Genomic DNA, 20877 nt, shown 5'->3' on the forward strand with positions numbered 1-20877 from the left:
TAGCACAGTGTTCTCAGCAATTTTCACAACTGAAAAATCCAGTGTTGGGAACAATGTGAAACACTGTGGGCAGAATGTGATGTCCATGGAGACTTACTGAAAAACAGACATTACATCAGACTTGCAAGCATCATTGGATGTTGGATAAAAAACACTAATGCAGGGTCAGACAGGTTTATTTTACCTGAGGAGACTTTGTGCTTTTTTAATGGCCTCTCTTATTAATAACTCAGCATTTATAAACAATGAGAGCCATAAGACATATGAGCCATCTAACCTGAAAGACTGATTCTATCAGAAAGGGCAAGCAAAGCACTGATAGAAAATCAATGTCTTTCTAATGTTTGGCAGTGCCAGGAAACAGCAAACAAGGCAGTTTTTGCTTAAAATAGTCCATGCAGTCTTGCCTAATATAAAAAAATAGTTTTATGTTTCAAATCACTAGATTATATGGGTTTAATTTGGGCTTATTTCCTTTAAAAAGTGAGAATATTGAATATGGACAGATAATTTAGAGTCACAAACCGTAAGAGGCACTTTCCATCACTCGAGAAATTTATAAGAGTACCACGGCCTGTAGACCCTGAGGAAACACATCCCTCTAGTGGCAAAAACCTGCCAGGTGATGAGAGAACTCTTTGTATTCCCTAAGGAGTTGCCAGAAGTGGTGTGGAAGAACAGCTGCACAGTTCTGAAAATGCATGGCAGGTATGTGTGAAGGTACTTTTCCTACTTCCTTCATCTCCCACCAATTACCTGACACAAAGCACTGAGAAAGAAAAAACTCTTAGCTTCTTGTATCTTTCACTTAAAACTATAAACACTAGAAATCACAAAATGGAAACTCATAGTACCAATGTGTTTCATGTACATATGTTCTGAAGGAAAGGAGCACTGGTTGGCAATTGACATAAAGCATTTTCATTGATTAACAGCTTTAATAGCTGTATGAGCTTAACTGCCACACAGTTTCTTTCAAGATACTGGAATCAACACAAACATCATTTATTCATTTCCATCAGCAAACAGCCTGTGCTGACAGGTGGGATGTCCCCACCTTCCAGATCAGCAGGATGTCTGTTCCACAGCACAGTCACAATTTGTCAGTATGCACTGAAGACCTTGCACACTGCCCTAGAATTGTTTAATTGTCAGGTGTGGCTTTCATAGAATTGTCAACAAGATTTTTGTCAGGTGTTTCGTAATGGTACCAAGGCCCATCTCCCCGGTGTCTCATCAGTCTGCGTGCCTCCAACTCCAGCAGCCTAAAAAAAAGCAACAGACACCCTCAACATGAAGTTTGTTGATGTTGAACATTACTGACAAAGCAATGATTTTAGCATCAATGGTTTATAAATACTGCTAAAGCATAGGTAGGACCAAAATATGAAGGGTTCAGCTAAGACATGAGCTATTAAATCTTTTAATTTTGTTGTGGTTTTTTTCCAGCAAGTCATTCCACAAAGGAGTAATAAAAATACTGGCAGTTTTGTCACAGGTTCTTCTCTAAGAACATTAGAGCATTAGCAGGGGCAAAAAGAGCTCCATTTGCTGATTCAGGAAGACAAAGACAGAGCTACACCTTCATAAATACCAAGTGTTTTGAAGACCCCCCCCGCCCTTGGATTGTTCTGGTAACCTGAATGCTGAGAGGGCAGCGATAACAGATCCTGTGACTCCCACTCTGGCAGCAGCCAGGGCAGGCAGCACTCAGGGGACACATGAAAGCACTTTATGTCAGCATCCAGCTCAGTATGTCATGCAAAATCAAAGAGTCAGCTCCAGTATGGATCAGGATTTTAACCCCCCCAACTACAGAGCATACCTCAGCTCAGATTTCCTCACTTCCACATCAAGCAGGGCCATGTCCTTCTCATAGTTCTTCTCAGGGGGGTCAAGTACATAACGAGCTATCCAGCGGGTTATGGGGTGCTGGAAAACATAACAGCAGAAATTGTCTGAGCAATTTCCAAAAAGAAATGTCACCTTGTGTATCCACAGTCCTGAAAAGATGGCATGGACACCATGAGTGCTGCCATTCATATCATAACAGTAAAGTTACAAACATGCACGACTACTTGTGAGATCAGAACCCTAAAAAGTTGTATTTCTTTTGCAATCCTTAATGCCAAGATAACCTGCAGATGACTGTTCTACAGCAAAAATAAAGTTTAACAGAATATATAGTTTATTTTCTTTCTGTTAAAGTTCCTTAAACTGCCACTGTAATCACAGAAGTGGAATCCAAATCTTACTGTAATCAGAAACATTTCAAAATTCTGCTTCTACATAGAGGACATTTCACTAGGAACAAGTCTAAATGAGTTGGAACAGTCACAATAATATTGCTGAATTCAATTACTTCCTATGAGAAACAAAACAGTGCTAGCAGCAAGAAGCCAGGGACTAATTTTAAGAAAATACAATTAAATTGAAACCACACAACCTTGAGTTTGTGACTATAAAAATCTTCAATTCTAGATCCAAAAGTGTGTGTGATACGGGACTTTAAAACAATACTGGCAAACAACACAAAAGAAAGAAATGTCACTTTAAACTCCAGTTTCTTAAGACATTGTAGAAAAAAAAATAAAGACAAAACCTGCATGGTATGATGCAGAGGACTTTTCTTACTATTTAGGAATATTATAGAAAAATTCTTGGCATACAGTGTCAGCAGTTTACTGCATACAGAACATTTTCATCCGCTTGTATCACTAAAGAGATTTCCAACAGCATTTTACATGTTCCATAAAGCCACAAAAAGTTTACCAAAATCAGAACTGCACTATTTGAGTTTTACTACACTGACAGACATCATCATACTCCATTCATTTTACTCCCAAAAGTATCAGTCAAGAGAAAGGCTGTCCATAACATGCCCACCCTTTTACATGTTACACTCACTTTGTAGTATTCCCAGTGCTCTGGAACATAACCTTCAGGAATCTCTGCAAGTTCAGCTTCACCTGACAAGGAAAGGAGGGAAGGAATATTTAACTCTATGATTATTTTCCCAAGCTACCTTATATTCTGCTTTTCAGATAAGGAAAAGATCTAAATCCCTCAGTGTGAGCTCTATTCAGAAAAATTGAACTTGCAATTTTTGCAGATACATCACACTGCAAATACATATTCACAGATTTTAACTGACACACCAAAATGGTAAAATTAGCAGCTGTATAGAAGAAACAACTTGGATCAAGTCCACAGAAATACCCTTAAAATACAAGAGCTGAAAGCATGGACTTTTCCTGATTTCTCTATTAAATGAATTGCAATTAATTGCATATCATTACAGCAGGACATTTAACACATGTATTGCCAGGCAGAATTTTGGTATCTTTGCTAGATAAAAAGCCAGAGTTGCAGTCTTGTTAAAGCAAGTTACTAAACTTCACTGATGTTTGAAAGACTGCTAGAAGAGAGAATGGTTTTTTGTTTGTTTTTTTTTAACGTGAGAAACTACAGCAAATATACTGGGAACATTTTCTATGTACTTATACAATATCACTGTATTTGTTAGGCCTATTCCATGGTCTTCCAAGGAGACAGCCCTAAAAGAGTGCTTTTTCTCTATCCAGCATGCTTAATTATCATTTAGTAACTCTGACTGTACTTTGCTTGGCCCTGACAGAGCACTCACCGATGAAGATGTTGATGTATGTTAAGAGCACAGCCACTGGTATTCCCGTCAGGAATAAATAGTATCTCTGTAGAGAGGATAAAAACAGTCCGTGTGGGAAACTCAGAACCCTGACAAAATTTACACGAGATCTGAAAATATCTGAAAACAGTCAACAGCCAATAACTCTGAGATTTGCACTTCTAGGCTGGAAAGGGATGTTGTGTGTAAACACTGCTGATTGCAATGAGTTCATTAATGAACAGAACACACAAAAGTGATGCTGTGTCAGCCCTGAGCCTGTTCAGGTCAGTTCCCATCTCCCAGTCTGTGCAGCAGCAAGCAGCAACACCTCCCTGAAATCCCTCAGCATCTTGGCATGGCTGGCTCCAGCTGCAATCAGCACTGACAGCAAAGCAAGAATCCAACACCAGTGCAGCCACTGTGGGCTCTGTAGCTGAAGAAAGCAGAGAAATGAGTCCTGATCACATGAAGGGAGTTGTATCAAATCGGCTCTTGCTGCTTATAAAAGGATTTATCCAAAACCTGACTTTGGAGGGGTCAAACTCAGGTCAGGCTTCCAAAATCTCACCTCTGTTGTTAGTGGTGTAGATAAGTGAAGGCAAACCCTGCAGCAGAGTAACTGATATGTTTCAAAAAGCAGGATGGAGCAGAAAGCATTTGTGGGTCATGCATATATGAACACAGACATGTAATTTAAGAATGCTACTACAGCAGTAATTTAAGTACCTATCACAGCCTTTGCTATACAGCCAGTCTTTGAACTTCATCTGGCCCTGATTTTACAGCATTTCACCAAAAAAATTCTTAAAGAGAACCTGAAATTCTTGTTTATGTAAATAGTGCCAGTCACATTTTAGACACTATCACATAAACAACAGAGGAAATTGTATTTTAGACACTCTTACACCATTTGCAAGTGATGTGCTACACTGAATGCAATAATACATTTGATTTTTAACTCACCAACAAGCTCAGAAATCGAGAATCATAAAAACTTGTTGCCTTGATGATAAACATTCTCTTCCCATGGTCACCACTGTGCCGTACAGGAACTGAAAATTGAACCAGAGTATTATGGTTTTGTACTCCATTGGTGCTTATGCCAGGACAAGGTCAAACATACGTGGGAAAGGAAAATAAAAAGAAGAGTCTACAACAGCAGCTGAGTTTTTTGCAGTTTGCCTGAAGGAATTTCGTATTTTGTTAGCATTAACCAATTTTTCTTCTAACTATAAACAGAGGTCTATGCCCACCTGTAAGCGCCGACACGTGAATCAGTGAATGTCACCATACAGGGCCGAGTAAATGGACAATTGCAGTGCCAGGAGGGTCAGCCTCCCGCCCGTTTCCATCCATTTTTTACCCAAACCTGGCAGTTTTCCATAGGAACGGGGGCACAACGAGAAGCTGCTCAGCCCCGGGCGCTCCCGCGGCCTCCGGGAGGGCACCTCTGCCCCGCTCCGCAAGGTCACCCGGCCCCCGCCCCGCCGCTCCCCCGCCGGGGCCGTACCGAGGGTGCCGGGGAGGCGGGGGCCGATGCCGGTGATCCCAGTGACCCCGGTGGTCCCGGTGATCCCGGCGGTCCCGGCGCTGCCCGCCCGCCGCGCCGCCCAAGCCGCGGCCGCCCGCAGCACCCGGCTCATGGCCGCCATGGCTGGGACTGGCACGGGGCGGGGCCGGCCGCGCCGCTTTCCGTCGCGGGGTGAAGCCGGCGGCTGCCATCATGGGAAAGGGCAAAGCCTTCCCAGTGTCCCCGGCGCAGAGGGACCGCATGGAGGTGAAGCCGCGCGGACGCCATGCTGGAAAAGGGCAGAGCCTTCCCTGTGCTCCATGTAGAGCTGGAGAGCGCGGGTGAGGCTGGGCAAGCGCCATCTTGGGAAAGGGCAGCTCCCGCCCCGTGCCCCCGGCGCTGTGGGAGGACGCGGGGCGATGGCGGCGGCCGCGGCCATGGCCGCGCTGGGCCGGAGCCTCACGGCCGCGCTCCGCCTGCCCCGGGCTCGGCCGGGACTCCCCGGGTACGCACCGCACCGGGCGGACTCGGGCTCAGGCACGGAGGGGCGGGCGCGGTTCTCGGGAGGAAGGAGAGCCTGTGGCGGGAGGCGGGTGTCCGTGCGTCCCGGTGTCCGTGTGTCCCGGCTCCGCCAGCCTGAGGGCTGCAGTGTGGAGTGTGGCCGCAGGCAGCGTGTAAGGGCAGCACCAAGCGGTTCCCTGGGCCTGTAGAATCCTGCAGGGAATTTGCTGGTGCGTTTTGTGCTTTCCCGGGTGTCCACAGCTTTTGCATTAAGGCCACGGGTGATTAGGGCGTGGATTCTCCCCCTCTGGAGCCACCCCAAACCCACCTGGACGCGCCCGTGTCACCTTCTCCAGGTGACCCTGCTTTGGCAGGGGTGTTGCACGGCCTGATCTCCAGAGGTCCTTTCCAATGCTAAAAGTTCCGTGCGTCCATGATGTACTCTTGTACAGCATAGCTCAGATTTATTCCTTAATTTTTAATTGCTTATTATCTCTAAGTCTAGAAAATTGATAATTAGATGAGATGACGGGGAGGAGAAAACACCAAGATGACATCTTTGTGACTAACCAAAACTCTGCTTTTTCCCCACATGCTGTAAGACCTGTGCCTTTGTGAATGAAACAAACATTCTCATTTAGCAGAATATTATTTTTCCTATCATACATAGTTTTCCTTCTAACTTTTATGCAGGATGGCACTCAATCTGTACCACAAGAATCCACCAAAAATTGAGACCCTCCATCAGGTGAAGTTCCTGCACACAACTGTGTCTCGGAGAGGTCTGGAGGAGTTTTTTGATGATCCAGGAAACTGGGGGGAAAAAACTGTAAAGTCTGGTGAGTTATATTTAGCATTTCTGATAGTGATCATTGAGCTGAAATCTGACCTGGGATTTTTTGCATTATAGGGAGCATTCATAGCTACGTAAAACTTATTTTCCTATGTATATCATATTATTTTTCTATGCACATACATCCACTTGTGCATCTTTATGCCTGTTAATTTTTGCTGTGTGTATTCAGTGTCTATGAAAGCAAATAGCAACTCTGCAGCAAAATGTTTTGCTGTAAATCCTCTGCCTTGCTCTGAAGTGAGTGTGTCACGGAAGAGATGTGCTTTGATGAAATGTAAGTACTATGGAAGAAAACTAGTTCAGTGTCAAGATTCATCTGACAGCTTTCTGTGTTTCCAGCCTTCTACAAGCACAAATAAACACTACTTATAATGGACTTTTTGTATTTTATTTTAAATGCAAAGCTGAATATCCTCAAGGATGGCTGTCCAAGCAGTAGTATTTTAAAAGTGGTCTTTATACTGTTGTGTCAGCTGAGCCTGATAGATGCATTTTTTATTTTCCAGAATAAGAGAACTTTGTTTCATTAAATTAATGGTGGTTTTTTTATCTCTTACAGGGGATTCATGGAATATAAAGCAGCTAAGGGGCAAGAGTAGTGAAGACTTGCATAAACTTTGGTAAGTAAGTTTTAGTGAAGAAGCTTCTTTCAGAGCAGCTCTGCACATCAATAAAATGTGGCTGGTGAACTCACGATCCAGTAGCTTTAGTCTGGCACAGAGCCAGCTTTGGGCTGGGAGCAGCCCTGATCCTGGCCCTGCTCAGAGCACAGAAGCTGCACTGCAGGTGGCTGTGGGACAGCTGTGTCAAGTTCAGAGGGCTCAGGTTTTGTACAAAACCCTCTGGGGTTGTTTGAGTGGGACCCACTTGGTTTTCAGTCCCTTCTGGTGGGTGGGCACTTCATTCCATCAGGGTGCTCAGGTCTGCATTTATTCTGATTTTAGAAGTTTCTGAAGCTGTAATAAGTTCAGGCTGAACTAAATCATTACCGTGAACAGCTTTTTCCTTGCTTTGTCTTGTCCTTTTCCTGTGTACATGTGAGAAGAATCTGGCTTTGTCCAGGTAATCGAAAACAACTTAATGTTAAACTCTTCCCTCCTAAGTCCTCTTTATTCCAGACTAAGTAAACCTGTCTCCCTCATTCTCCTCTTTTGTTTCATTATATGAAGCCAGCAGGATTTGGGATTGCAGATAGTAAGTGAATAACTGCTTAGCTATCCCAAAATCATTTTTGAATTACTGTGCTTTCTGCTCCAGGTATGTCCTGCTGAAAGAAAAGAACATGCTCTTAACTTTAGAGCAAGAGTCCAAACGACAGCGCAAGCCTATGCCAAGTCCAGAGCGCTTAGAAAAGGTACCTTTCTCATGCTACATAAAAACTGTAACTCTTAAGTAAAACTGCTGAAAGATCAAGTGTTTGTAAATTTGTTAAAAGACCTTTTTTTTTTTTTTTTAATTATTTCCCTGATTTTAGTGTATGCACTAACTGCTCAAGTCATAATTTGGTCAAGGCAGCTTTCTCAGTGTCCAGTGGGCATTGCTGGGGCTGTGACCAGACTCCAGTGAAAACTAAAATAACCAACAGCCACTACAAACCATAAGCAAATCTTCTGTTTGCTTCTCCTGCTTCCTTCTGACCCTTGCCTCAGAGCTTCCTACACTTCTGCATCAGCATTGGATCTGGTTTGATGCATCACCCAGCTGGTCTTTAATCAAGTATCAGACTGTCAGTTATTTCATATCTGTCCTGCTGTCAAATTAGATTTTTGAAGCACCCATTCCTTACTGTTCTAATACACAGGCCCTGCTGAGAGAGAACTCATGATCAAACTCCAGCATGTTTTACCTTTGTTTTCCCTTTAAATTTTGTCTTTGAGATCCTTTAAATTTTCAGCATTGTTTTTTGTTGGTGCATCCTGAAACTTTTTACCATTTCCAGGTAGAAACATCTATGAAAAATATAGATTTGGTTGTCAGAGAAAGAGAAATTGCTTTGAGGCTTTTACAGACGGGCCATGAAAAGCCAGTCCCTGGCGAGTGGAGACACGACTTCCTGGGACGCACCTTCTGGTATGGATCTAACCTTTGCTTTAATGGGGGAGTTTTTCTTGTGTCTCTCTCCCAGAAAATCCTTATCTAATCAAGGAAGGATGCATAGACTGTACAGAACACAGGAGACACAGTTACAAACCAAGCCAGCAAGAGCTGGAAAAAAATACCCACATAGAAATCCTGCCATCTCCCAGACCACTTTATCACTGTACTTGAAACCAAGAGAAACTGGTAAAATCCTAGAATTAAGACATGTACATTCTGTAATCACTTTTATCTGTCTCCAACAGGTACAGTTACAAGGAATGGCCAATACCATGGCACTTGAACAAAAAACACAAAAAGAAGAGATTCTATTACTTACCTCATGTGAATCACTTCATCAGGTAAAAGGATTATTTTGACATTGAAAGTTATCTTCTGATCTGTTTGTGTCCTTATTCCACTTTAAGAGGAAAAAATAGCTGTAATCTTTCAGTTTTCAGCTACTAGACTGAAAATTAGGCTTTTTTAAATTACAGCTTGCTCTTTCTTTTTTTCTGTTCCCACCTTAGTTACTAAGGTACATGGTTATGCAGTGGCACTGTAAAAGTAACTTCAAGTGCAGAATATCAGAAATCCTCCCAGAGGCTGAACTTCCATAGAATTCAGAACCAGAGTAAAAATATTACTCTGCAGGCTTTTTTACTTATCAGAAGCAAATGAACACTGAAGTTATTAATCGCTGAGAGCCTCTATCTGACTGGGGGGAGCTCATTAAAGTGGTCTCAAGCTGGCTGAAAATGAACCACACCAACTTCTCTGTTTCAGGCTCAGACTTGAAAAAACCTTACGGAAAAGGGCAAGGCAGCAAAGCCTGGAGAGGACGAGGCGGAAGGTCTTGGAAAGGAAGTTCCCTGACCTTGCTGTGAAATCCCAGAGCCAGTAGCAGGCTGGAAGAGCACTGCAAGCAACTGGTCAAGTGTCTGTGGAACATGAATCATGTTCTGGAACCACAAACAACTCCACTGAGCATTCCTGAGTCTCCATCTTTTTCTGTTTTTAATACAACATTTGACTTTAATTAAACTTGTGATCTGGAATTAAAAAGCAGCTTTGGTACCTAACCCAAATCATCTGATCTCATTTGCAGGAACAAATGTTGTGTTAGCCAGCTGTTACAAGAGAGATACATTAGAACAGTGAAGAGCAGCCACTGAGTGCCAGCTGACAGTAACAAGTGTAGGGGTAATATTTACCTGGTATAGTTTAACAAATGTGTATTAAAACCAGACAGAAACATGAGAGCATCTGAAGCTCACATAGGAGCCTTTTCCCTGATCATATTTTTCCTGCTACTTTCCTGAATATTTTCCCTGAGTTAAGGTAAGCTATGCAAGGTGTATTTGCTCTCTGCATAAATGCACTGGTAAATGGGCTCTTCAGTCTGCTGTGAGGAATTTTTTCCACTGCTTTAGGTCTGGCTTCTTAGAAAGTATGAAATACTCAGCATGGGAACTTCTAATACAGTTGTGCTACCTTGATTTCTGTTACAATTCAAACACTTGTACAATGCTTTTTTGCACAGTGCAAAGTGTTTGAAAGAAGGCTGCAATAGTCTTCTATGAAATTGAAGTAGGTACTGCTGTTGCTCTCAGTTGATGGAAACACCTTCACCTTTCACTTCAGGAAGGCTTTTAACTCCATATGTGGTCATCTAGAAATCTAGATTAAAGTCACAAATAGCAGTCTTTCAGGAAGCAAATGTGCTCAGCAGTATAATCTGGTAAAACACTGCAAGGGAACCAGTACTGTTTCCTGTATCTATCTCCAGCACTTGGACCTTCACCTTCTCTGCATCATACAAAATTCCCACTGTTTAAACTCAGAATCTTTAGTGTGAGAAAACCTCCAGCAGTGTTTTACTCTCCCTCTGCTGCTGGAATATTAGCAGATATTACTACTGTACTGCAATTCTTTGAAGAGAAACAGAAGATAAAAGCTGATTTGGCATAATGAAATCTAAGCATGCCACAGGAAGAAAACTTAGAAACACCACCCCACTGCAATGCACTGAGGTAGCAGTTCAGCTGTGTTCCATGTTCCATCTAAATGGAAGCTGGACTGACTCTTTTTCTTCCACAATGACAACAGCTGGTGACATTGACAACAGTCAATGACAATGACTTTGCAGTTTGCCTCATTTTGCAAGAGAAATATGGTTTGTCAATAGCTTTGAAAATCTGATCAAGCAACTTTGTCTAAAGAGCAAATCAAGATTCTCATGATAAGACAAAAGCAGATTGGTTTGATAAATTACTTTATTATTTGGAGGTAATGTGAAACTTTTCAAATACAGGCCTCATAATTATTTACCCACAAGATCTTTTAGGATACAAAAATGTAGCAGTACTGTTAATTTTTTTAGATCAGTTAAATGCTATTTGGTTTTCCACAGCTTTTGAGATAAGGAGCAAAACTTCATTATGTCCCAAAACAGATCACCACACCATTGTAAATTAAGCTTAAAAGCAACATTGAGCTGCATCTTGACAGCCGATTCCTGCTGAAAAAAAAAAGTCATCCCCATTCCTGTGACCCTGAGTGCACGTTCCCCCTGCAAACACAGGCACTTACAGACCCTGCTGGGAGGCACAGGCGGAGGCACACACCACTTGGGGCTCCCTGCAGAGGGTCAAGCCACACACTGAAAGCTTCTGACTCTGCTCCCAGTCTTGGAGAGGCAATTCTTTGTCTCAGTTTCCCTGTCCTGAACAGGCTTTGCTTCTCACCAACATCACAAAGGCATTAAATACATTCTTAGACATCAGGTGGAAAGCATTGCTTGCTTACTGAAATGAAAATGCTCCGTGATAAAAAAATTAACAAACCAGTGCTTAATATAACATTCACTCCATGGAATGTAACACTTCTGTGATACAGTAAAAGTTTACACTAAAATAGATTGCTGAATACAAACTTTCAACTTTTAGAACAGCAGAGTAACTTTCTCTGCAAGTACTCGCAAGCTTGCTCAAATATAAAAGACCAAATTTTATTTTTTAAGAGAAAACTAAGAGCAATTTAAGGCCAAAGTACCAGCAAGGAAGACTAGTATGTGAAAGTAGACAAGAAATTAGACAAGAGATAATTAATAAATAAGCACAGGCATTTGCAAGGTTATGCCTCTATCTATTAGCTAACCTGTAAAGCTGTTCCCAGGAAAAGATACTAGAGAAAATAGACATTTATACAAAATTATAAAATGCTTGTTACAGGAATTATTGCTTTACAAGGGACGTAAACATCCTTTTTCTATTATAGTACCAATTAGGTCTCTGAAAATTTCTAACTTTGTTAAAATGGAACTTGAATTATGCAAAAAACCCAATATAAACTTCCTACAAAAAGGAGTCCATCCCATTCCTGAGTATGCTAAAGCTATAAAACAGAAGGAGCACCAAGCAGGCAGCAGTTTTCACAGTAAAGAGGTCTAAGGACATTTTCTTTCTACACACTGTTTCCCTCCTTCTTCATACTCTTGTTTAGAAATCCACATCTGCTGGAAAGTACCCTACAAAAATAAACAAAAGCGACACACAATGAAAAAATATCAGAACACAAATGATGGTTAATTGAAACATGATTAGCAGGTTTTCCTAGGAGGGAAAACAAGCAAGCCCTTACATTAAATTAAGTATTAGGACTTGACTGCTTAACTGTCTTTTCCTTGAGTTTTATTGCTAAGGGATTAAACTCCAGACAGGAAAGGCAGCACCAAATGCTGATTCCAGTCTCCCTTTCCCATGATGATAAATTAACCCCCAAAACGCATTTCAGTGCTCAGTAACTTGTAGAATTAACCTCAGGAATATGATGCAGAAACAGGTTTGCTACTTTCATGAAAGTACATGTATTTCAAGGTTTTACCTTGCCACTAAAAACAGGAGAACATGGCAGGATATGTTGTCACTGGAAACACTCACACCTCTTTTTAAAACAGATTCTCTTCCCCTTACCATGAGGATAGCCAAGATTATGATTATGTAGCACAGACTCTGCAATGCACACTTCTGGTCAATCAGATGTCTGGTGGCAGTGCTGCTCAGCACAGCAATGCAGTAACACAGGTTTACTAACCAAAGAAGCCAGAATGGAGCCCCCAATCCAGGAGCTGAACCTCCTCTCCACAGTGGTGTTGTTGGCTATCAACTTCAGGCGCATGCTCTGCACAGAAAGGGAGCAAATGTCACACACATGTCAGCTGGTGACCTTCAGGGACAAGCAGCACAAGGAACCTGCTGTCTATACCAATATCAGCTGAAAAAGGTCCATTTTAGTACATCTGCAATACTGCTCATCTGCCCTGCATTTACAATTCAAAACAGCCACAGTGGAACAGGAAATATGGTTTTTACCTTGTCTATAAACAGCAGATGGTTAAGGCAAGGAATGGGGCAGGTGGAGAGCAATAATATCACAGTGTAGTGTCATCTCCAACACTGCACTGGGACTAAAATGACTTCTATTGCTAGACTTAAGTCATCTAGTCTTACTTGGATCCATTCATTCCTTTTGCTTTCAAAATGCCTTACAGCAATAAAATCTTTGAATTTCAATGGGCTCCTCCTCAGCTATTATAATCAGTGAATACATTTCTCAGTTTCTCCTAACATTAATCATGACAGAGTTGTCCCAAGCAGAACATTTTTGCTTGAATACTACAATTCAAGAAATATCATAATCTGTATCTACTCTCAGATGCAAGGTACCAATACTTTCTTCGACATCAAGTGATTTAAAAATATGTAAATATGTAACTCATAGACAAAACCTGATTTAGGTTGTCTGCAGAATCAAGGAAAAATAATTGCCACAACAAAGTGACCTCAGTCAGAATGACTGAATGTGCCTCAAGTTAGTCAGCAACACTGCAAAAGAGAGACCATCAAGAGAAATACTGGCTGTTGCTTGGGGACAATTACAGAACTTAGGATCACAATCTGAGAGCCAGAGTGGAGCAGTAAAATACTCAAGGAATATTGGAGTTTATTCTGTATGAAACTCCTCAAGAATTCTTTCTTTTCTTTAGAGAGGGAGGTTTCTTAACCCTGCAGAAATCTATTCAGCTGTCAGGTTCCTAAGAATATCAAAGCCACAATATCCTTGTGTACTTATATGGCAGAAAAATAAAATGTTAAGTACTCAATGCAGGAATGGAAGGAGTTGTTTTACCGGTGGGGTTTTCTGAGACAGTTCCCTGTTCAATCTGTCTGTGAAACTCTGTATTAGAGTGTTTCCTCCTGCTACAATCACACTGCCATAGAGACCCTAAAAAGAGAAAAAAAAAACAAACCTAGAGCTTTAACTTGGAAATCATTCTGGAAACAGCTCTTTCTCACAATAGAGAGGGGTGGTGCGAGAATGTAAAGTCAACAACAACAACAATACATCACTTGATGCCAACAATATTACCTCTCCCAATTCAATTTATTATTTCATCACTTAAAATATTGCAAGGCAGCTTAATAATAAACTTCAAAAGGAAGGCAGAAGCCATATGTTCTACATGATTTCACTGAACAATTTCTACTATGGAGAATCCTCAACCTGTAGATCTCCTCTGTATGCAAATTGTTGAGCTTTTTACAGCTGAATGCAACCTCAAAAGAAAACCCACAGGCCTGCAGCAATTTTCTATCTCACTACTGCTGCAGTTGGTGAACACACACCATGGCCCAGCCCACTAAGCCCTCCTCACACACTGGTTAACAGAACAAAATCGTTGCAAGAACTCTCATGCAATCTGCATCTAACTGACACCTGAGAAAGACAGCACATTAAAAATAATGTTTTCCTTTAGAACTTCTCGTCTTTATAAATTCCATGTTTGTTCTAAACATAACGATGTTTAGAACATACATGGAATCTGAAGATAAAAAATCTAAAGATAACACTCCAAGTTAGAAACATAAATGCTTATCTGAAGCCAGTCCAATCCAAATTATGCAGTGCCAGCCACAAAATCTGTGCATCAGATTTTTAAATATGGGTAGAAACAGTAAGTAAAAGGTCCTGATTTAGCATTTTGTAAGACAAAACACTAATGGTACATATCCCTATATAGAAATACATAATACTCACAGAATTATTCTAACATATCTATCATTATTCTAGGAAATCTCTTCACTTTGCTGTTCTAGTCCTAAAAACATGTATTGGCACAGAAATAGCTATGCCTTAAAATACTGCCTGGCTGAGTGGCACTTACCGGCCTGATATCTATATCACACATTCCAACGCTTGTTGTGACAACGTGGCTCACACCCAGCATCGTGTTACCAGATAAACCCTGCAGGGAAATTAGGAATCCACACATCACTGCTTCAAGAGAGCAAGGCATAGAAAGGCCCTGAATGAGCTGAATTTTACAAGTATTACTGGAGAGGGAGCTAAGCATTTTGTTAGGGAAGGAACAAAAATATCCCTGTTTTTCCAGTCAGCTCATGACCACCCAACTTGAACATTTCATCCTTCCTTTCCCCAGCCATAATTCAAGACAGGCAAATTCTACCCCCAGGAGAACCCCACAGTGCAAATACATCCAAATCACAAGATTAAAGACGTTATACAAAAGAAAGCCATGTGATAGCCCAGTCATGCAGAGCCCTCCAATCACAGCTGTCACAGTGGTTTTACCTTTACATTGGAAGGGTCAAACAATCCCTCAGGAATTTTCAGACGCTCAGCACCGAAGTCACAGTTGTAGCCATTGGGGAACTCGTAATGAACTGTTGGCATCTGTGCTGCCACCCTGGAGCATCAGACAGAAAGCAACACATTAAAGTGCTCTCTAAACAGGATGTCAAGTTATCTAAGCAGTGTTATAAACTACAGTTCCAATGGGAATACAGTTCCCATTGGAATACAATTCCAATGGGAATAAGACTTACACTTCCAATAATATTTATTATGATCTCATCTTGGAATATTCAACAAAAAACTATCACCTGGATATATGCAGTACTCTACTTTCATAAATCATCTATTTTTAGATAAAACCTTCTTCCATAACAAAACCAGCCAACAGCAGTGAACAGGCTGAGCACCACACACACAACTGGTAACTGATTTTAAAAGAAAGAAGAAAGTAACATACTGTTCATCATAGGTTGAATCTGATACTTGGAGGACAGAAGCCTGGAAGTCCTGAATGACACACTGTGGAGTTAAAAATAACAAGAATTTATATGAATTTTAGTCTTCAATTTTATAAAATTTATAGAATTGGTACTAACTTTTCAAAGATTTTTCTCATTCTTCAAGAGAAAATGCTGATATACTTGCAAACAAAACTTATTTATGGAACACTCAGGGAGGTGAGAGCAGGAGGAATGACCTACTTACATTACACATGTAGTTGTGCCAAGACCTGGTGACCTGAGGCAACTTCTCTTTTCTCTTCCAATTTGCTGGCGACCCCTCACGGACTGCCTCCTGAGATTGTAGGGTACAAAGTCATTAGGTAAACATTTAAGCCTCTCCCCAAGACATTACTTACTAAATAAAGTCATTTTCCCACCTTTGAAGCAATCATATATGGAGGAATTATCTCTACGTTCATTTCCTGAAACAACTCCCGGCACTGCATAGTGATAAAGTCTCCTGCAAGTGGTGATTTTACAATACCTGGAAGGCAAAGAGAAGAGAGGATCCAAAATAAAAACCAAAACAACTAACCTGGAAAGTATCCAAATGATGAACAGACTCTCCCAGCTACTTGTCAGTGAACACTATTAGGATATTTTTCCTTTTTAAGGGGGCACAGAGATGTAAAAGCAGTAACAAAACTGTGCAAACAGAAATCACTGTAATCACTTGATACTGCAGTGCTGATATCCATCAAAGTTTATACCTTGCTGAAGTACATATCCATCATGCACTGGAATAGCAGTGGTGTGTGTTGCTCCACTATCCAAGATGAGACCTGTAGATCTCCCATTAGCAAAACTAGTCAAAGTGATTAAGGAAAACATTGTAATTTTCACTTTAGAAAAAAAGTGCTGCCATACAATTAAAACATAACTAGGAATGAGGACTCCAACATGCTATTCCTTTCCTCTACAAGGGGATTTGTGATTTTCCAGTGTGAACCATCTTTCTGTGAAGTGCAAAATCTCATAGAGAGAGCAGCATTTAACTTCCACCTGTGAACTAACTCAAGCTTTGGAGACACAAGGGTGAGACTTCATGCCACTACTATGCAGCAAACTCTAAGTACATCCAACTCATTTAGACTCGAAGCTGGAAACATATTATTAGTTAAAATAATCACAGGTATTCTTCTTAAGGCTATGAAAACGTCAAGCTCTAATTACTGTATTTAGCAATGTGGACACCACCATTTCAGGTCTGTAATATTCTTATCCATGGTATACAATGGAAAAAAACCATAATAAAAAAAAAAGACTTTTACCCCAAGGACAGAGTCAGATTGGGAGAACTTCAAAAATAAGATCTAATGCCTTAAAGTTCAGAAAATGCATTTGTTTACTTCCTCCCTGGATCTTTATGGAAAAAATCAATTTTAAGAAAGTTAGGCAGGCTGTCATACTTGGAATTGCCTGGAAAAAGCTTACCATAATTTCCTGGGGGGAGGAAAATAAAACCATGCAGTGAAACATTTCAAAGGATACGCTGTCAGAACAGCAGTTTTACACAAGAAAAAGGCCGGGATGTTGTAGTGTTCAAACATCAATTCCGTCAGTTTCTCACGCTTTGCCCTGGTATTCCACTAAAAAATAATAAACCCAAACCACAAGGAAGTGACCAAAAGGAAGCTGTGTTTGCACACTAATAGATTGCTAACACAAAAAAGAAGTTATTAGAAAAACTGCAGCCACAGTTTCCAATCATACCAAAATTCTACATAAATGTGTTTCTAGTAATTTACTTCTTTAGAACGTTTTTCATTCCATTTATACTACAACACATCAATGTTTATCTGAACACAAAAGTGCTACACACCTTTCATGTTACAATCCATTTCTACACTTCTGCAGCTCTTTCAGTGTCAGGTTCCCAAAGAACTCTCTAAAGCAAGCACCCTGCCTTTTACAAGGGGGAAGATACATGAAGGAACTTGCCCAGTGGGGAGAAAAATAAATCCAGACTTTCCAGTTCCCAAAGTACCTTTCCACAGTTCTACAGTAGTTGTGATTAAGCCAGGATATATCTGAAATATTCAGCACATTACTGAAAATGTGAAGTTTTTTCCAAGTCAATGCAAGAAAGTAAGATGAGGTTTTTAAGGAGAATTTCAATGGGAATGTGTCTATTCAGACACCCACTGAGCCATCAAACAGCCACTGCAAATTCATCCACACTCCACAAGCTCTGATTCAACACAGGGAACAATGAAATTCAACAAAATCCTTTTCACAAGGTTTTATTAAAGAAAGGCATCACTTGTGTATGGCATGTCTACCTTTTCTACTCTGACTTCAAGATCTGCCTTCAAATGCTGAGCATTTTAAAATGACTGAAGACTTGTCCAGATTTTCTCAGAAATTTGTATTCATCCACTTCAGCTGCCTTACAGGACAACTTACAGAAAGTAACACAGGAAAATTAAAACTTCTCCATCACAAATATTATTCTGTGTCACTTAATATTACTTGTAAAACTGAATGAAGCAAGATTTTTTATGGCTTTTTATTAAGTGTAACTTAATATATAAGACATCCAAACATCTTTCTTCCTTTTATTCTAGGCAGTAAAATTTATTTTTTTAACTTTTGGCTTCTTTTCAGTAAGTGAAAAACAATAGCATATTGTAAACACTTTCTAATACAACTCCTATGAACTATTTCAAATTGAAGGTTTTCCAGAAGCTGTCCAAGTATTGTAAAATTGTCATTTCTGTAGCTAAGTTTTAGCACTTGTCACCTACCAGCCATTGTCAGACTTCTCCAGGACTAATGTTTACAGAGTTATCAAAAAGATTTTCAAAATGCACAGCTGCTTTTACTCACTGGTGCTTCAGACATAAGGACAGGATGCAAACTTGCTTCAGACTTAATATGCATCTTGTAAGTGTGATCCAAAATTGCCTGGAAACTATCCCAGTCTTCAACTATAACAACATTGAGACAAACAGGTTAATGACTTCTAAGTTTTGTTCCATTTCATAAACACATAAAGGCTTTCCAATTTAGTTTTTTGCATAGAGCTCTTCAATCAAAAGCTGTCCTCAGCAGACACACACCTCCTCTAACAGATCTGCAGAACACTCTTCCTCCACAATCACCATGGCTTCAACAATTAAGCTGAAAGCCCACTAACACTGAAAACCAACCACATCTCCATGCAATTTGTAAAACAGGAATCCTGTTCTTACAGCCTCTGTTGTTGTATATAACATCTGTCAACACAACCATAACTTCCTGCAGCGTGGCAATGCTATTTTTCTAAAATCAGGTAGAAAAAGACAAGAGCACCATACTCATTCCATTTTTTAAAGGTGAAATGGCTTCCATATTCTCCCTTGGAACTCTCAGGGCATTAGTGTCTATGTAGTAAGTCGGGCCCCCTTGTTTGCCTTTGTCACCATCTATCTCCATGAGAGTGCTGCCATTGTCCCTTTCTAGCACCACACCAATGGCTGTTGGAAAATCCACCTGCAAAGCAAGAGGCAAGCAGCACATAAGGATAAGTAATGTTCTGCAAGTTGGTGTTTTTCTCATAAATTCAGAAGTTTCTTTACACAATACAGTCAGAACAAACCCCAGTGCATTCAGAAGGGTTGTGACTCGCAAAAAAGACTTTTTAAGGCATAAATTCATGTTGAATTTCCATCGAGGCACAGATTCTCTCACCTTTGGGCAGTCCTCGCCTGCATAGCCTGCTCTCACTGTGTACGAGCCAATGTCAAAAACCAGAGCCCCAACTTCATCTGAAAAGATTGTTAATTAAGAATGGTTATTACACTCTTCTGCAAGCCTGACCTTTCCCTGCCCACTGCCTGCTTTAACGGGAAAGCAAGACAAGCAAACCAAGGGATCTTTTACAAAGCAAGGACAAACTTCTCCATTCAGAACTCCCGCTGCCAGAGCTATCGGAAAGCTGCAGACAGGCTTTAACTGGGGCATTGCAATCCCTCCGTTTGGCGTAAGGAAGAGAATTTTAGTAGAAAAGGGAAAACGTAGTAGCAGCTAAACGGATCGCGAGATAAAAACTTTCAAGAAGTTCTAATTTAACAGTCACACGAAGCCAGGCGAGCGCAGAGCCCCCGCGGGTGATGAGGATGAGGAAGGTGGGACTGAAAACATCACCCGTGTGAGGGAAGGGGTCAGAGCGCCCATCCCTACGGGCCCGATCCCTGCAGATCTACGCACATCCTAAAGGAAACCTGTCGGAAAGGATCGGATGTCACAGGGGGTGTGCACAGGGGGTGTGCACAGGGGCTCGGGGCAACCACACCCGGCTCCTAAAGTGCGGGAACCTTCTCCGGACCTTGGCACGGCGGATCCTGCCCAAGGCCGCGGTGCGAGCGGTCCCCGGCGGAGGCACCTCGGGGCCGCCAAGGACATAAACAACATAAACAAGGCCCGCCGCCTCCTCCTCCTCCTCCTCACGCGTGGGACACGGAGGGGCCGCGGCAGCGCCGGGCCGGGCCGAGGGAGGCGGGAAGCGCCCGCCGGGGCCGCACGCGCCGCCTCGCGGGGCGGGGGAGGGGAGGGCGGCGCCGGACTCACCTCCCCCGTACACGCCGCCGCTCATGGCTGCCGCTGGGCCCGGCCCCGCCGTCCGCCGTGCCCGCGCCGCTGGGCCCGGCCCCGCTCCCCGCCTGCCCCGGTGTCCGCGGGCCCCGCGCTCCCCGCCCGCTCCTCTCGCCGCCGACCCAGCAACAAAAGCGCCCCGGCCACGCTCCCCGCCCGCGGCGCGGCCCGGCCCGCAGCGCCGTCGCCCGCCCGCCAATGGCAGCGCCGCGCGGGCAGAACCGGCCAATCGTGGCCGGCGGGAGGCGGGGCCTTGCCGCGGACAGCCAATCCTGAAGCCGGACGCGGAGGGCGGGCTAGGCGAGGGAGTGCAGGGCGGGGGGGGGCGGTGTGAGGGGAACGGTGGCGGTGGCGGCGGGAGGGGTCGGGGAGAGGGCAGAGGAGGCGGGCGGTGAGAGGAGTGGGGCAGGTGAGCTGGGGACCGTGAGAGGACTCACAGAATGGTTCAGACGGAAAGGGACCACAGTGGATCCTCTGGTCGCACTTCCCTGCGCCAGCAGGGTCGTCCCAGAGCACGTGGCACAGGATTGTCCAGAGGGTTCTGGGGTAT

The 20877-nt window shown here is 42.4% G+C and overlaps 3 protein-coding genes across 3 annotated transcripts; 1 reads left to right on the forward strand and 2 right to left on the reverse strand.

Annotated features, from left to right (window-relative positions):
* Positions 1 to 989: 989 nt before the first annotated feature.
* NDUFB5 (NADH:ubiquinone oxidoreductase subunit B5) lies at positions 990 to 5335 on the reverse strand. Its single transcript, XM_071438017.1, has 7 exons — positions 5160 to 5335; positions 4613 to 4701; positions 3647 to 3713; positions 2908 to 2969; positions 1826 to 1932; positions 1073 to 1265; positions 990 to 1032 (listed from the first exon to the last, which is right to left on the reverse strand). Exons 1-6 carry the CDS (start codon positions 5299 to 5301, stop codon positions 1145 to 1147), a joined length of 588 nt encoding a protein of 195 aa, XP_071294118.1. The 5' UTR covers positions 5302 to 5335; the 3' UTR covers positions 990 to 1032; positions 1073 to 1144.
* A 175-nt stretch (positions 5336 to 5510) lies between these two features.
* MRPL47 (mitochondrial ribosomal protein L47) lies at positions 5511 to 9674 on the forward strand. Its single transcript, XM_071438016.1, has 7 exons — positions 5511 to 5664; positions 6354 to 6499; positions 7076 to 7136; positions 7774 to 7870; positions 8456 to 8586; positions 8859 to 8954; positions 9379 to 9674. The coding sequence occupies exons 1-7, from the start codon at positions 5579 to 5581 to the stop codon at positions 9494 to 9496; spliced, it is 735 nt and encodes a 244-aa protein (XP_071294117.1). The 5' UTR covers positions 5511 to 5578; the 3' UTR covers positions 9497 to 9674.
* A 1176-nt stretch (positions 9675 to 10850) lies between these two features.
* ACTL6A (actin like 6A) lies at positions 10851 to 20501 on the reverse strand. The gene is made up of 14 exons (XM_071438015.1): positions 20304 to 20501; positions 19425 to 19501; positions 19052 to 19226; positions 18582 to 18682; positions 17244 to 17341; positions 16463 to 16557; positions 16130 to 16236; positions 15955 to 16044; positions 15707 to 15768; positions 15247 to 15361; positions 14819 to 14899; positions 13783 to 13878; positions 12688 to 12774; positions 10851 to 12121 (listed from the first exon to the last, which is right to left on the reverse strand). The coding sequence occupies exons 1-14, from the start codon at positions 20326 to 20328 to the stop codon at positions 12041 to 12043; spliced, it is 1290 nt and encodes a 429-aa protein (XP_071294116.1). The 5' UTR covers positions 20329 to 20501; the 3' UTR covers positions 10851 to 12040.
* Between the last annotated feature and the right edge of the window lie 376 nt (positions 20502 to 20877).

Source organism: Agelaius tricolor, unplaced genomic scaffold (assembly GCF_023055355.1).
Source record: "Agelaius tricolor isolate 1412-34295 unplaced genomic scaffold, bAgeTri1.0.p SCAF_12, whole genome shotgun sequence".
NCBI lineage: Eukaryota > Metazoa > Chordata > Aves > Passeriformes > Icteridae > Agelaius > Agelaius tricolor.